General features: G+C 40.9%; 1 protein-coding gene across 2 annotated transcripts in view; it reads left to right on the top strand.

Moving 5' to 3' along the window:
• The window catches only part of B3GALNT2 (beta-1,3-N-acetylgalactosaminyltransferase 2), a 62,926-nt gene that overhangs the window by 5,503 nt on the left and 41,099 nt on the right, over positions 1–16,324 (top strand). For both annotated transcript variants that reach the window (XM_069571591.1, XM_069571590.1), the window contains exons 2-3: positions 7,420–7,567; positions 13,607–13,707. In XM_069571591.1, the coding sequence (XP_069427692.1) occupies positions 7,420–7,567; positions 13,607–13,707 (249 nt within the window). The remainder of the gene's footprint in view (positions 1–7,419; positions 7,568–13,606; positions 13,708–16,324) is intronic.

The following is a 16,324-nucleotide window of genomic DNA, read 5'->3' as shown; positions in this document are numbered from 1 at the left end:
AGCTTGTGTGGAGTTTTAATGATTCTTGACATTATGAAGATATGTTTATTGCTATCTGTTTTCCATCTAAAGCAGTGAATGTAGGAAGTGCTCAGTAATTTAAAGGAATGGATCAAGAGGATAAAACTGGCAAAGTATGAATGGATTTGTCATTCACAGACCATCCGTTCACATTCTATGATTTTAATTTTTTACTTGTAAAGCAAGCTGCTTATAGAAAATTTTGCAATTAGTTTTAAAAAATGAAAGAAAAATGAGCTATACTGGGCAGTTTTTGAATGTACATACATAAAACATGTTTGGGGCATTATTTAGTATTAAAATTTTTTTGATGTGTCATGTACATTCAGAAAAGTGCACACAAATGTAAACTTGATGTAATTTCACAAACTGAATTTGTTGTTCAGTTACTCAGCTGTGTCCAACTTTTGCAACCTCATGGAATGCAGCATGTCAGGCTTCCCTGTCCTTCACCATCTCCCGGAGCTTGCTCAAGCTCAGGTCCTTGGAGTTGGTGATACCATCCAGCCATCTCGTCCTCTGTTGTCCCTTCTCCTCCTGCCTTCAGTCTTTGCCAGCATCAGGGTCTTTTCCAGTGAGTCGGCTTTTTGCATCAGGTGGCCGAAGTATTGGAGCTTCAGCTTCAGCATCAGTCCTTCCAGTGAATATTCAGGAGTGATTTCCTTTAGGATGGACTGGTTTGATCTCCTTGCAGTCCATGAGAGCCTCAAGAGTCTTCTCCAACACAGTTCAAAAGCATCAGTTCTTCGGTGCTCAGCCTTCTTTATGGTCCAGCTTTCATACATGACATCCATACATGACTACTGGAAAAACCATAACTTTACTAGACGAGCCTTTGTCGGCAAAGTAATGTCTCTGCTTTTTATTATGCTTTCTAGGTTTGTCATAGCTTTTCTTCCAAGGAGCAAGTGTCTTTTAATTTCATGACTGCATTCACCATCTGCAGTGATTTTGGAGCCCAGGAAAATAAAGTCAGCCACTGTTTCCACTGTTTCCCCAACTATTTGCCGTGAAGTGATGGGACCAGATGCCATGATCTTAGTTTTTCTGAATGTGGAGCTTTAAGCCAACTTTTTCACTGTCCTCTTTCACTTTCATCAAGAGGCTCTTTAGTTCCTCTTCACTTTCTGCCGTAAGGGTGGTGTCATCTGCATATCTGAGGTTACTGATATTTCTCCCGGCAGTCTTGATTCCAGCTTGTGCTTCCTCCAGCCCAGCGTTTCGCGTGATGTACTCTGCGTAGAAGTTAAGTAAACAGGGTGACAGTACACAGCCTTGACGTTCTCCTTTCCCAGTCTGTAACCAGTTCGTTGTTCTGTGTCCATTTCTAATACAAACTGAATACACCCAGCTAATCAGCACCCAGATTAAAGACAGGAAAACTGCCAACACCTTAGAAGCTTCCTTTGTGCTCCCGTGGCCAGGAGTGGTAACAGGATCCTAATCTTTAATGCAGAGATTTGCTGGCTTTATGTGCTTTGCGTAAATGGAATCATAGTACACAAGGCTTCCCTGGTGGCTAAGGTGGTAAAGAATTTGCCTTCAGTGCAGGAGCCTTCGGTTTGATTCCTGGGTCAGGAAGACCCCCTGGAGAAACAAGAGGCTCAAGTAGGAAGGAAATTCCCACTCCAGTGTTCTTGCCTGGAGCATTCCATGGACAGAGGAGCCTGGTGGGCTACAGTCAGGGAGTCACAAAGAGCGGGACACAGCTGCGACTAACACACTCTATGTACATAGATCTCATAACCTGCTTCTTTTCATAAGACGTAGAACAGTATTTAATGATATGTTTAAAGCATGATGTCAGTGGCTGTGTAGTGTTCTGGCATCTGGATACACCATAATTTATTTAACTAGTGCCTTGCTTGTTGTATTCATGCAGTTTGCAGTTTTTCATTGTTAAGAAATGACTCTGTGATGAACAGAGATCTTTTAATGCATCACCGGTTATTTCTTTAAAATGTATTTTTAGCTAAGGACAAAAGTTACAGAATTCTGAGGTATTTGATGTATCATGGGGAAATTTCCTGCAGAATACTATACCGGAGTACATTCCTGCCAGCAGGATAGGAGAGTAGCCTTTTCCTGGTAACAACTGCCTGTATCAAAATATCCATCATTGGGGCATTGTCATTTAAGAAGATATTTGTCAGTTTGAACGTAAGAAAAAACTAGTGTCTTATTGCTATCATTCAAATTTGACTTCCAGTGACGTTGAACTGTTTTTCATAGATTTGTTGGCTCTTTACATTTCTTTTTCTGTGAATTATCTTTTTCTGCCCATGTTTACATTTTAGTTGGGTTGGCTTTTTCTTTTTTTTCCAATTTTCAGACATGGAAATTGAACAAGCTACCCTATGCTTGGAACACTGAGCAGGGGGTGATAAAAAATGCAGAAGGGGACTGGAAAGTTGGGCTGAGTTCTTACACAGCATCCACTTGGAGGGGTTTGTGTGTTTGTTTAATCTTGGTTGCGCCATGCAGCCTGCAGGATATTGGTTTCCTGACTAGATGTCGGACCTGGGCCACAGCAGTGAAAGCACTGAACCCTGACCCCTAGGCCCCCAGGGGAGCTGTCTGCTCTGAGTTTTATACTGTGTAACACAGTATTCACAGATCTGTTGCACTGATATATGTTGGTGATATGTGGTAGAAGAAACCACAGGCTTTTTTTAAAGTTGGAGTATAATTGGCTAACAAGCCTCAGTTCAGTTGTGCAGCTGAATGATTTGATACATGTATATATCCTGAAATATATACAGCTAACCATGATATATTTAGTTAACATCTGTCACCACGCATAGCCAGTTTTCTTCTTCCTGTGATGAGAACTTTAAAGACCTCCTCTGTTTAGCAACATTTAAATACAATACAGTTTTGTTTTGCTTTTTTTGGACCCAGGCCCCAGCAGTGAAAGCCTGGACTCCTAACCACTAGGCCACCAGGCAACTCTCTACAATACAGTATTATTAACCGTGGTCATCATGCTGTACTTTACAACCCCGGAACTTACTTACTTTATAACTGGAAGTTTGTACCTTTTACCGTTATGCCTACCCCCATCCTCTGGTGAACACCAATCTGTTCTCTGTGAATTTGGTGTTTTGTTTTATTAGTCTGTCTGTGTCTGACTTACTTCACTAAGCATAATGCCCACAGGGTCTTGAGTGTTAGTGCAAATTTGCAAGATTTCCTTCTTTCTTGTGGCTGAGTAACATTCCATTGTGTATAAAGAATACATTTTCTCCATCCATTCATCTGTCAGTGGATACTTAGGTTGCTTCTGTATCGTGACTGTGGAAAATAATGCTGCAGTGAGCATCCCCGTGTTCATCTCCATTCATGTCTTTGCTAGTGGAAGTTTTCATTTCCTCCGGATAAATATCCAGAAGTGGTTTTGCTGGATCGAATGTGAGTTCTATCTTTAAATTTTTGAGGACCCACCATACTGTTTTCATAGTGGCTGCGTCAGTTTCCATTCCCACCAACAGTGCATGAGTTCCCTCTTCCCTACATCCTCTCCAACATGTATTATTTCTTACCTTTTTGATAATAGCCATACCAGGAGGTGTGATGATATTTCACTGGGGTTTTGATTTGCATTTCTCTGATGATTAGTGATTTTGAGCACCGTTTCACACAGCTGACGGCAGGCTGTATGTCTTCTTTGGAAAAATGTCTACTCAGATCCTCTGCCCAGTTTTAACTAGGATTCTTTGGTTTTTTGCTGTTGAGTTGTGCAGGTTCTCCATGTGTTTTGGATGTGAGTCAGATGTGATTTGTACATGTCCTCTGCTCAGTTGGCTGCCTGCTCATTCTGCTGATGGTCTCCTTTGCTGTGCAAAAGCTTCTGAGCAGGATGTGGTCTCATTCATTTTTGTTTTTGTTGCGTTTGCTTTCAGTGCCACATCTAAAATTATTGCAAAGACTACCATCAAGGAGCTTACTTGCCTGTGTTTTCTTATAGGACTTTTGTGGTCCTACATTCAGGTTCTTAATCCATTTTGAGTTGACTTTTGTGTATAGTGGTAAGTTAGTGGTTCTGTTTCATTCCTTTGCATGTGGCTGTCCAGTTTTCCCATATCATTTATTTAAGAAGCTGTCCTTTCCTGGTGGTTTTTTCTTGGCTCCTTTGTTGTAACTGAATGGGCCATATATGTGTGGGCTAATTTCTGGGCTCTCTGTTATGTTCCATTGATCTGTGTGTCTGTTTTAATGCCAGTATGTACTGTGTTAATTACCGTAGCTTTATAACATGGTTTGAAACCAGGCAGTATGGTGTTTCCAGCTTTGTTCTTTTTTCTCTAGATTGCTTTAGCTATTCAAGGTCTTTGTGGTTCCATACAAATTTTAGGATTTTTGTTTGTTTGTTTCTGTGAAAAATGTCCTTGAAATTTTAAGAGATTGCACTGAATTTGTTGATTGCTTTAGCTGGTATGGACATCTTAACAATATTAATGCTTCTGATCCATTAGCATGGGATATCTGTTGTTTTTATGTTTTTAAATTTATTTCATCAATATCTTATACTTTTCAGTGTACAGATCTTTTGCCACCTTAAATTTATTCCTAGGTATTGTTTTTGATGCAATTAAAATTGGGATTGTTTTCTTAATTTCTCTGATAGTTTGATATTGTATAGAAATACAGTTGACTTTCATATACTATATATCCTGTAATCTTACTGAATGTATTAGTTCTAACAGTTTTTCGGTTGAGTCTTTAGGAAACTATTTTCCTGGAAGTAGGAGTTCTCTGAAGGCCAAAATCTGCCATGTACTTCTCTTCTGCAAGAAAAAGAGAAATGTATGTGAAGTTACAAAGCTCAATAGAAGCAGCTTAGACATGGATTAGAAGCAGAGAGGATTGGCAGTGGCAGAGAGAGGTGAAATAAGATCAAAAAGTACTTCACAGTGATAATCCATGAGATTTTCACATACCACATGGTTATCTTTGCGTCTGTTTATTTTTAGAAAAATCTCAAGAGGTCTGGGTGAAACCATTAGGATACCCTTGTAGGTCCAAGTGAAAGATAAGAAACTGAGTTGATGCTAGAATTAATGTTGAGAAAGAAAGATTTGAGAACAATTTTAAGGAGATTTTGTTATCAAGAAAAGGTCTCATGTAATGCATCAATAAAAGATGTATTTTGATTACTGATCCAAAATAAGGTAGTTTGGTATTTAAAGAGATGTTTCAGTCATGTTGAAATTTTTGTGCAGCAGCTTTGTTTTCTTATGATGTCAATAACTGAGGCATTTAGGATACCTTGAATTTTTCCTCTAATCTTTTAAAGCTTTTTAATCTTTTGAGAAGACATTTTGAAACAGATGAAATAGAGCAGCTAAAGACTTTTTGGTGTCAGTTTTCTCTGATTAGGAAACTGAGGCACAAGGATTTGAATAGCTTCTTGCTGATACTGTGGCAGAATGTCAGCTATAGAATCAGTCAGTTATGTGTGGGTGACTGCATTTGCCTCCCTGCTGTCAATAAAACGTACTTACTACCAGTATTTCTCTGATAAAGGAGGAGGAGAGACTGGGTTGTCATTGCTAATTTTACATAAGCATTTAAATCATTCTCCCTTGAAGAAATAACATAGTTTTGTTGTCTTTTGAATAACTAGATCCTCTGGGATATAAAACATTGTGTTTAATGTAGTAACACTCTCCGGCCTTCAGTGATTTATTTTTGGAAGCATTTTGGATCAGTTTTCACCACTGGAGAAAGATGAAATGGGATCCCTAATCAGAGCTATGTATAGGCTTGTAGCTTACAAGCTTTGAGACTGCTGATGATAAATAGGGACAAAATATCTTTCTATCTTTTTCTGAGGACAGATTTTTTAAATGTAATCTTGTCCATTAAATGACGATAGAAATTGAGTCATAAATATGACAGTAAAAATAATGACCTGTCACTTGATTTTTTTTTTTTTTTTTCAAACTAGAAGTGTTTCAGGAACTTCCCTGGCAGTCCAGTGGTCAGGACTCCAGACTTCCATTGCAGCCGTGTGGTTTCAGTCCTTGGTCGAGGAAGATCCCATTTGCTGTGTGGTGCAGCCAAAAAGTAAAAGAAAAAAGGAAATGTCATTTCCCCTCTTTAGACTAAGGGATAAATGTTTGCTGCTTGTAGAATTTCTTGGCATAAATGAGGGTTCTGATTCTTTCCAGCACGGGAGTCCTTCCGCTTTGTCTCCCAGACTTAGTAACCAATATTAATGTGTGGCTCCACCTTTGAAAGCACATTTGTTGCTGTTAGTTGCTTGATTGCCTACTGTTTGCCTGGTTCCAAACCAGGACCTTTATACACATTATCTTGTTTAACTTTTTACAACAACTCTGTGAGAAGTATTACTACCCCCATTTCTACTTAAGGAAACTAAAGCTTAAGAAGTTAAATAGCTTTTATAGCTGAGGAGCCAGGATTCTGACTACAGCTTAATTGGCTCTTGCTGCTTACTGCTGTGTGGCTTATGCCACATTGACCTTCTGAACTGACTCTCATGAGAAACATCTCACTTGTTTTTTAAGAATTTACATACATGCTGTGCTGTGCTTCCCGCTCCAGTCCTCTTGCCTGGAAGAGCCCATGGATGGAGGAGCCTGGAAGGCTGCAGTCCATGGGGTCGCTGAGGGTTGGACATGACTGAGCGACTTCGCTGTCACTCTTCACTTTCATGCATTGGAGAAGGAAATGGCAACCCACTCCAGTGTTCTTGCCTGGAGAATCCCAGGGACAGAGGAGCCTGGTGGACTGCAGTCTATGGGGTCACACAGAGTCCGACACAACTGAAGCGACTCAGCAGCAGCAGCTGTGCTGTGCTTAGTTGCTCAGTCGTGTCTGAGTCTTCTGTGATCCCATAGACTGTAGCCCACCAGCTCCTCTGTCCATGGGAATTCTCCAGGCAAGAACACTGGAGTAGGTTGTTATGCCCTTCTCCTGGGGATCTTCTGAACCCATGGATGGAACCCGGGTCTCCTGCATTGCAGGCAGATTCTTTACCATCTGAGCCACCAGGGAAGTGCATGAATACTGGAGTGGGTAGCCTATCCCTTCTCCAGGGGATCTTCCTGACCCAAGGGTTGAACTTGGGTCTCCGGCATTGCAGGCAGATGCTTTACCAGCTGAGCTACCAGGGAAGCCCCACATACACACTGTGTGAGCACAAATACATATATAGGTATGGAAACAAAAAGGCTACACCAAAATGTTAGTGGATATCTCTGGATGGTGAGTTTACGAGTGCTTTAAAAATTTCTTTCTTTGTATTTATCTTTTTTTTTTACAAGCATCAACATATATTTATATTATTTTATAATAAACATTTGTATGCTACATAATGGACTTAACAGTAATTGAGGCATGACATTTCAGCTTATTGTTGCTTATTTCCAGATCAGCTGGCCTTATTTCCTCAGTGGAAATCTAATCACTATGATGTGGTGGTTGGTGTGCTGTCAGCCCGCAATAACCATCAACTTCGCAATGTGATAAGAAGCACCTGGCTGAAGCATTTGATACAACATCCAGCATTAAGTCAACGGTAGGTTCCTTGAGTTCACACCTTGCCTGCTGTATTGAGTAAGTGTTCTGAAAAACCTCTTCTTGGATAGTCAGAGCTATTAGTTCAGATATGTGGCCTCTTTTTCCCCGGAGAGAGGACTATCCCATTTTGCTTTTTTTCCACGTAGTTGAGCCCCAAAAGTAAACTTAACCAAGACTTTAAGCCAGAAGATAGTTGGAGGGGCGTATATCCCATATTCAGTGTTCACAGACCTAGTTTTTATAGATACCTAGTTTGGTTGGTTGGTTTGCTTTTTGTTTGTTGGCTTTCGGGTTTTTTTGCTTTTATTTAGAAGAATAGTCCTTAAAAGGTTCTGTTCCAGAGTAGTTTTCTACTAGATGAGTTTGTGTCTAAATATGCTTTTGACTGACTTCGCAGAGATACACTGAGTTTATTTTTGTTCCGCGGTGGTTTTTAGTTGTGTGTGGTCTACGATTTGTATAGTTTGCAGTCCTCTTTTTTCGCAGCCACCCTTCCAGACCTGAGCTTTGATAGCACGTCACATGTTGTGGTTTTTTTAAATTTCACTTTATAGTGGAGTACAGTTGCTTTATCTGTTTTCTTAAATACTTATTTGGCTGTTGGGTCTTAGTTGCATTGCGCGGGATCTTTTGTTGCAGTGTGCAGGTTCTTGCGTTGTGGCGCACAGGCTTAGTTTAGTTGCCCCATGGCGTGTGGGATCTTAGTTCCCCAACCAGGCATCGAACCTGAGTGTCTTCCAATGCAAGGCAGATTCTTGGACCACTGGACCGTCAGGGAAGTACCAGCATGTCATGTGTTGGCATTAGATGGCTCAGTTATTGGTTAGGAGCCCAGGGTCTTAGTCTTCTCAGGAAAAGCAGCCTCTGAAGATTATGCAGTGAGGGGCTAGTGAAAGAGAGGCAGAGAAGTGTGGACTTCTAGTTGTGTGAAGATTCTTCTGTGCTTGTGTGAAGTCACTGAGAAGCAGAGAAGGCCCTCAGGATCGCGTACAGCTGGCATGCTTGTGACTGAGTAGCTATACAAGGGAACTGTGGTTGTAAATTTTCTCATCACCAGTAGTGAAATTTATAAATTTCCTATCTTACTCATGGCAGCTTCCATTCCTTTTCAAGACAGTTTTCTCTAGTTCATGATCGAAATGATGATAGAAGGGCCTCAGAATCATCACTGCTATAGAACAACCTTGAAAACCTGATTGCCTTTCCCAGCTCAGAAAATAATGACCCCTCTCTCCCAGTTGCTCAGACCAAAAACTTTGGTGTTTGTCTTGTGAATGGAGGAGTAAGTCGCCCTTGTGGGGTCTTGAAGGATCATTGCAACACAGCAGTGGAAATTACACTGGGAATTTTCTGAGGCATAGGAAATTAAAGGATTTATTATGCTCACAGGTCTAAGAGAGAGAGGTCCACACCCTAGTGTAGGGGACCAAGTAGGAGGAGCATCCAGGGAACGGACTCACCCAAGCAGGTGGGGAGCCAAGAGAAAGGGAAGACCCAACAGCAGGTGCCTTTATTTGGGGTCAGGGTGGAAAGTACAAGTGAAAGGTGTGAGGGCATTTCATTGCTGTGTTTGAATGTCACTAGGTCACTCTCGGGGTAGGGGGTGGCAAGAGGGCAAACTTGTGGCAGGACCAGCCTCATCACCCAAGTGTACCTGGTCATCTGGGTAGGATACTGGATGCTCACAGCCTGTTGGGGGGGAATGTCAAAGCATCAGAAAAATAGGTTTTTGCAATTCATAGTACAGTGTTCTCTTTATCCACATCCAGTCTGCTAGCGTATCTTCTCAGTGCTTCCTTTCCGTCAGATCTGGAATCCAGCCTCTCCCCCCCTGCACCGCTACCCTCCACACTGGTTCAGGCCACCGTCACCCCTCACCTAGATTATTGCAGGAGCCTCTGTATCTGCTTCCGCCTTTGATCCCTTATATTTTATTTTCCATACTGTTGCTACAGTGACCCTTTTAAAAACAGTCAAATTGTGCCAGTTTTCTGCTCATACACCTCCACTAACTTCTCTTCTTGCTCAGAGCGAAGTCCCGGGTCTTTATTGTGGCCTTACCTGCGCCTGCTCCCCCTGCGCTGGCTACCGTATTATCTTGAACACCTTAAATGTGCTCCTGCCTCAGGGCCTTTGCGCTTGCCATTCCCTGCCTGTGCCGCTCTTCCGCTGCACGTCCTCATGGCTCACTTCCTCACTGTCTTCAGGCCTCTGCTTAGAGACCACCTTAGCAGACAGTGCCGTGTTAAATAGTACCGTTTCAACTCTGTCTTCACTTACTGTACTTATTGTTTTTTATGATACGTATCACAAGCTGGCATGTTTATTGTACTTAGTTGAATATTTACAAATTTTGTCTTTTCCCACTAGACTATGTTTTATGAGCATAGGGGCTTCAGCCTTTTTCACTGGTGTATTTCCAGCACCTGGAACCTAACTTGGCAGAGTAAGACACTCAACAACTATTGAGGGGATGATTGAGAGTTACATATAATGAATAGAATTAACATTCAGGCTCTCATCAATAGTTTATTTGCTATCATAGCATTAGGGCTTTAAATTAAGTAAGCTTGATGATTTGTTTTATTAAAATGATGGAATATCTGTATAAAAATAGATATTAGCTAAATACTTTTTCCTGGGGCAGAGTAATTTTGTGGACCTAGTAAGACTAAGGTAGCTTAAATTCGGTAAATATCTGCAATAATTTAACACATTTGTTCATTTCTGTTTGTACTTTTATTCTAAACAGCTATATTCTAGTTTGTAAAAAAGTATTCTGGCATAATTGGCTGTTAGTAAAAGAAAGCCTTTGCATTTCTGCGGTTATGGCTTACTTTCAAGTCTTGTATTTCACTGAAGGAGCCAGACTCCACATACATTTCAAGGACCCTATTTAATTAAAAACCTCTGTAGTGAAGCTGTAAGTTGTCAATTTCCCGAGAGTTTATTATCCTGTGTGCAGGCGGTATGCTATGTGTAGATAAATCCAGTACAGCCTGAGTCTTTATGGGGGCCTGGAGTTTAGTAGAAGGAAATAGAGGTAGTAGTGAAATAAAATGTTATGTGTGCTGTGACATAAGTAAATGGAGAGTAGCTTGGAGTGTTTGGGAGACTCCATACATTTCTGTGTAGTTCTGTAAGGCTGACGTGCAGAGATTATGGAGGAGGAGGTGTATGTGTTTGTGAATGAGTGTGAGAGAGAGCACTAGGGAGGGAAAGAGAGGCAAAGAGAGTGAAAAATCATGTAAAAAGGAAAGGAGGGAGGGCTTATAACTGTGAGAGGTAGGCAGGAACCAGACAGTGTGTTGAGAGTTCAGGGGGGTGGGTGAGACCCATTTAGACAAGGACTGCTAAGGGCTGAGCTAAAGTGGTGACTTTTTAAGAAAATAAGGCTATTGAATGGAGAAAGAGAAAGAAAATGCTAGGATAATTGCTAGCTTTCTAACTTGGAGAATAGTGAAATCATCCATTGAGACAAAAAGTACTAGATGAGAAGAGCAGGTTTCATAAGAAAGGTGCTCAGTTGTAGATCTGTTGAGTTTGAGGTACCTGCAGTCAGCGGTGTGATGTTAAATGTTTATCTACTGGCTATCTGAAGAAAAGCATGCTTATTTGTATGTATATGTTTGTTATAAACTTTATTGATACAAAGGCTGTATAGCATATAATTGACAGAAATTAATATTTATAAAAGTCTCTGACTTCATATAGCCAGTTGATTCTGAGTGTTTTCATCATTTGCCAGACTTTTGTATCTATAACCAGCTTGTGGCTGCAGTTGACAAGAGTATAATTCTGACATGAATATTTAAAGTGTAAAACTAGAATGACAACTATGCTATGTGCCAGAACTCTGAGTCAGTGAAGTGAGTGACCTCTTTGCTGAATCAGATCATAGGTTTTGAACAATGGAAGAATATTTCCTCAATTTTTTATACTATTCACTGTGGAATGGCTACAAGTTTTTTTGTGTGTATGGTTTTTTTTTTTTCCTTTTAAGGGTTTTTGTTTTATTTTGGAGGATGAGATGGTTGGATGACACCAACTCGATGGACATGAGTTTGAGCAAGCTCCAGGAGTTGGTGATGGACAGGGAAGCCTGGCGTGCTTTAGTCCATGGGGTTGCAAAGAGCTGGACATGACTGAGCAACTGAACTGAACTGAATCTTTATTGGGAGACTAGTTGATTTACAATGTAGTATTGCTTTCTGCTATACAGCAAAGTGAATCAGTTATACGTGTATCCACAAGTTTTAAGTTTAATCTGAATTACTAACATTTTCTCCATCACTTTACGTCTGGACAGTCAACAGAACAATAAATCCAACCTTTATTTGTAGTGCTTGCTAGTTTCCATGGCGTAAGTATTACCACTGTGGCCAATTTCAAGCTATATATGTCTCTAGACACAGACTTGGGGAAGATCAGCAGTGGCACAGCATCGTAAAATCGCCACCACACAGATACAGCAGATACATATAACCTCAGGAGCAGGGATGATAGCGAGACAGTTAAGACGCGATGAATCTGAGCATTGGTTTCATTTGTTCTTAATATAATGCATTTAATTGTAAGTTTACATAATTTAATTTTTAATAAAATCTGTGCTTAATAACCGTCTCACAAAATTCTTGAAAATTTTATAGTCGGCCCTCATGGCACAACGGAAGCAGGCTATAGCACACAGCTGTTTGTGGGCCGTCTAGCTGAAAATGTAGGATGGATTTGTGAATCTTTTCCTTAGAAGAGTGGTCCAAGCTAGAGATGCTAATTCAGGAATCACTCCCAGGCTGGTTGAAGCCTTAAGAATAAATATTGTCCAGGGAGGGACTTCCCTGGTGGTCCAATGGTGAAGACTTTATGCTTCCACTGCAGAGGGCTTGGGTTTGATCCCTGGTCAGGGAATTAAGATCCCAAATGCTGTGTGACGAGGCCAGAAAAAAAGAGAGCAAGGGAAAAGAGTGAGTTGAGTGAGAAATGATCCAAGGGCAAAGCCCAGGGGTGATGTCCACTCAGGGACAGGCTGCGCTGGAAGAGCTGGGAGCCACCGAGCAGGGCCACGTGAAAAAGGAAGAGAGCTTTCTAAGGAGACCTGCACTGTCCAGGCCCAGAAAAGCCAAGTAGGGAAGGCTAAGGAGTGTTGATCAAGCAGCAGATCGCTAGTTATGTTTGTAGTAGACATCTCTATGGGCGTGGTGGGTACTGAAACGAAAATTTTTGTGGTATAAAATGAGAAGGGAAAACCAGAGGCTGCAATTTTAGTTGTTCCCTTATAGGACTTCACTGTAAAGGAAAGAAAGGATGGGGACAAGGAGGGAAGGACAGTGGATAAAAATTAATGTCAGGACTTCATTATATTTATTATGTGTTGGGAAGGAGCCATGGGTTACAGGTGGCTAGTGAAGCAAAATCTCGAAGAGAAGTCCTCCCCTGGGATAGAAAGACTACTTTTTATTATTATTATTTTTTTACTTATTTACTGGCTGTGTTGGGTCTTTGTTGCTGCACGTGGGCTTTGTCTAGTTGTGGTGAGCAGGAGCTAATTTCTAGTTGTGGTGTACAGGCGTCTCCTTGCGTTGGCTTCTCTTGTTGCAACTCATGTGGGATCTTCCTGGACCAGGGATCGAACCCATGTTCCCTGCCCTGGCCGAGAAAGGCTACTCTTGAGTAAAAGGAACACTTTCTAAAAGAGAAGGAAGTGAGTGAAGAAGTTTACCGATAGAGACAAGTTTTTAGGTGTGGGCATGAGAAGTTGGCTTTACCATAGTTTGCAGTTAAATGGCCTGAGCACCTGCTGCTGGCCAGGCTTGCTCTAATATAGTCCTGTGGTAGACGGCTTCCACGTCAGTCACTTGGCAGTTAGCGACTTCTGATTTGCCTGTTGCCGCTTTTTGCTAGACCAAAAGAATAAAGTTAGAATTAATCCTAATAAATACTCGTTGTCTCAGAGTAAAAGCCCTGAATTGGGCATGAAGAAACATGCGTGTGTGAGGTGGAGATCAGTAACTCATGTTAATGCCAACCCATCTCTCAGTGTCCTTGTGAAGTTCATAATAGGTGCTCATGGCTGCAGTGTGCCCGTGGAGGACAGGGAAGATCCTTATTCCTGCAAACTACTCAACATCACGAATCCAGGTAAGTCTTTTCCTCAGCCCGGCCACTGCCGTGTACAATGGTCCTCCCTTACCCACGGGAGATACATTCTAAGACCTCCGCCCGGCCCATGGATGCCTGAAATCTTGCATAGAACTGAATCCTATGTATACTGTTTTTCCCTGTTCATCCATAGCTGTGATACAGTTTAATTTATAAATTAGGCACAGAAAGAGATTAACAACAGTAAGTAGTAACAACAGTTATAACAGCATACTATAATAAAAGTTATGTGAGTATGATCTCTCAGAGTATCTTACTGTACAAATTTAATGCTTTTTCCATATAACTAAGCACTTATCACATGTGGCCGTAATTTCCGCAGTTTGAATTGTGCCAGAAAAATTAACACAAATTTCTTTTTCCTCCTTCACAGTTTCACAGATACACTATTGTTCTTATGGTAGATCTTAGCAACTTCAACTGTGATTTTTTTTCTTCCCTTATTCAGTGGAGAGCTTTCACTTTTTCACCTAAAGGAAGCACTTTCTGGCTTCCATTTGGCACATCTGAGTTGCCAGCGTCACTGCTCATGCCTTTGGAGGCCTTATTGACATAAAATAAGGGTCACTTGAACACCAGCACTGCAATGTGTGGATGGTTGACCAGATAACCCAGGCGGCTGCTGAGCGCCTAATGGGTGGGATGTGCTGGACAAGGATGAGTCATGTACCAGGCAGGACCAAGCTGGATGGCTCGAAATTTCATCATGCTGCTCAGAAGGGCCCGCAGTTTAAAACTTATGAATTATTTCTGGAATTTTTCATTTAATGTTTTTGGACCATAGTTAAATGTAGATAACTGAAAACTTGGGAAAGTGGAACTGCAGTTAAGGGGCGGGGGAACTACTGTACAAATTTGATGTTAAGGAAGAGTTGTTGAGATGAATAGTATGGCAGTCTGTTTTTGGCAAAATAAAATCAAACATTAATCGAAATTTATCTTTCATCCTTTCTGACAGGCTAACCACTTTGCACATCTGTGAAGATTCCTTATGAACATATGTATGATTTTAGGATCCAGGAGAGTTTATTTTTCAGTATGGTTCCCACGCACCTGGAAATTCCTTATGTGTAGATAAATCCTGAGTTAGTAAAGTTTAAACTTAACAGAAAACTGCTAATTTCACCAGCCTGTTGATTTATAATAGCCTTGATACAGATCTTATGAATCACCTTTCTCTAAGAACTATTGCCTAAGGTACAAAAGAAATAGTAATCAAATAAAAACGCAATAATTTTCTTTTTTTCCTTACAGTTAAAAATTTGTGGGAGCTCTGATGAGATTAAAGACAGGTGGTCCTAATTAGGCTCTCTGTGTTGCCAGGGAAACAATTTCAGGAAGGTGATAACTTTATACCTTTATTTATTAGCATTTCCTCTTATGTTCAGCTCTGGTTCTGAGGGAGGTTAAACTTCCCCACATCTTGAATCTACTGATTATGACTTCAGGTGTTTTAAGATCTGTCACGTGTTCACCTTGCCTGTGTAGGTAGCAGCAGAGTAATGGTTAGGAGTACAGCTCTGTAGTCAGGCTTCCTGGCTTTAAATCTGCTGCTAAATCACGTCAGTCGTGTCCGACTCTGTGTAACCCCATAGACGGCAGCCCACCAGGCTCCCCCGTCCCTGGGATTCTCCAGGCAAGAACACTGGCATGGGTTGCCATTTCCTTCTCCAGTGCATGAAAGTGAAAAGTGAAAATGAAGTCGATCAGTTGTGTCCAACTCTTAGCGACCCCATGGACTGCAGCCCACCAGGCTCCTCTGTCCATGGGATTTTCCAGGCAAGAGTATTGGAGTGGGGTGCCATTGCCTTCTCTGGCTGTGCCATTTCCTAGCTGTATGACCCTCAAACAGTTATTTACCACTTGCAACCTCAGTGTCATGATCTGTAAACTGGACGGACATGAGGATGAAGTAAGTTGATACATAGGAAGTATTTAGTTCTGGGATATGTTCAGTGTTTAATACTGTTACTTTTTAAAAACCCACCTTTTTATAAAATTGGCTTGTAATCCGCTTTTTAAATAAATTGGACCATATTTTCAGGTCTGTATTGTAAAACAGATGTTTCTTACTTAGGGTGTCTATGAATTTAGTTAACATTGTAAATAAAGTTTTATGTATAATTGTGTTTTTCTGGGGAGAGGGTCCTTTAACATTCACTGAGATCCCAAAGGGACCGTGAACCTAAAAAAAATATTGTATTACTAATGATGTTAGAGAAGAGATTATGTTTGAAATTCAAATCCAGGCCAAGCCAAATTTAAAGAAACCTTTAACCAGACTTTCTATTATTTTAAGTGCTGTTATTCATTAATAGTAAAGGAGTGGAGATTTTCATTAATAGAAAGTTTTCATGTATATAATATTTAGGTTACCAATTTGTAAAAATAGGTATAGCTACTGACTCGATGAACATGAGTCTGAGTGAACTCCGGGGGTTGGACAGGGAGGCCTGGCGTGCTGCGATTCATGGGGTCGCAAAGAGTCGGACACGACTGAGTGACTGAACTGAACTGAAATTAGTATTTAGAATCTAATTTTATCTCTTTAATTTAAATGGCATTTAGATTTATCTCAGTACCTTAAGGTCATCAT

The sequence above is a fragment of the Ovis canadensis genome, chromosome 25, assembly GCF_042477335.2.
Source record: "Ovis canadensis isolate MfBH-ARS-UI-01 breed Bighorn chromosome 25, ARS-UI_OviCan_v2, whole genome shotgun sequence".
Classification (NCBI taxonomy): domain Eukaryota; kingdom Metazoa; phylum Chordata; class Mammalia; order Artiodactyla; family Bovidae; genus Ovis; species Ovis canadensis.
The sequence above is the reverse complement of the archived record's forward strand: the minus strand, read 5'-3'. Positions and strand labels throughout refer to the sequence as shown.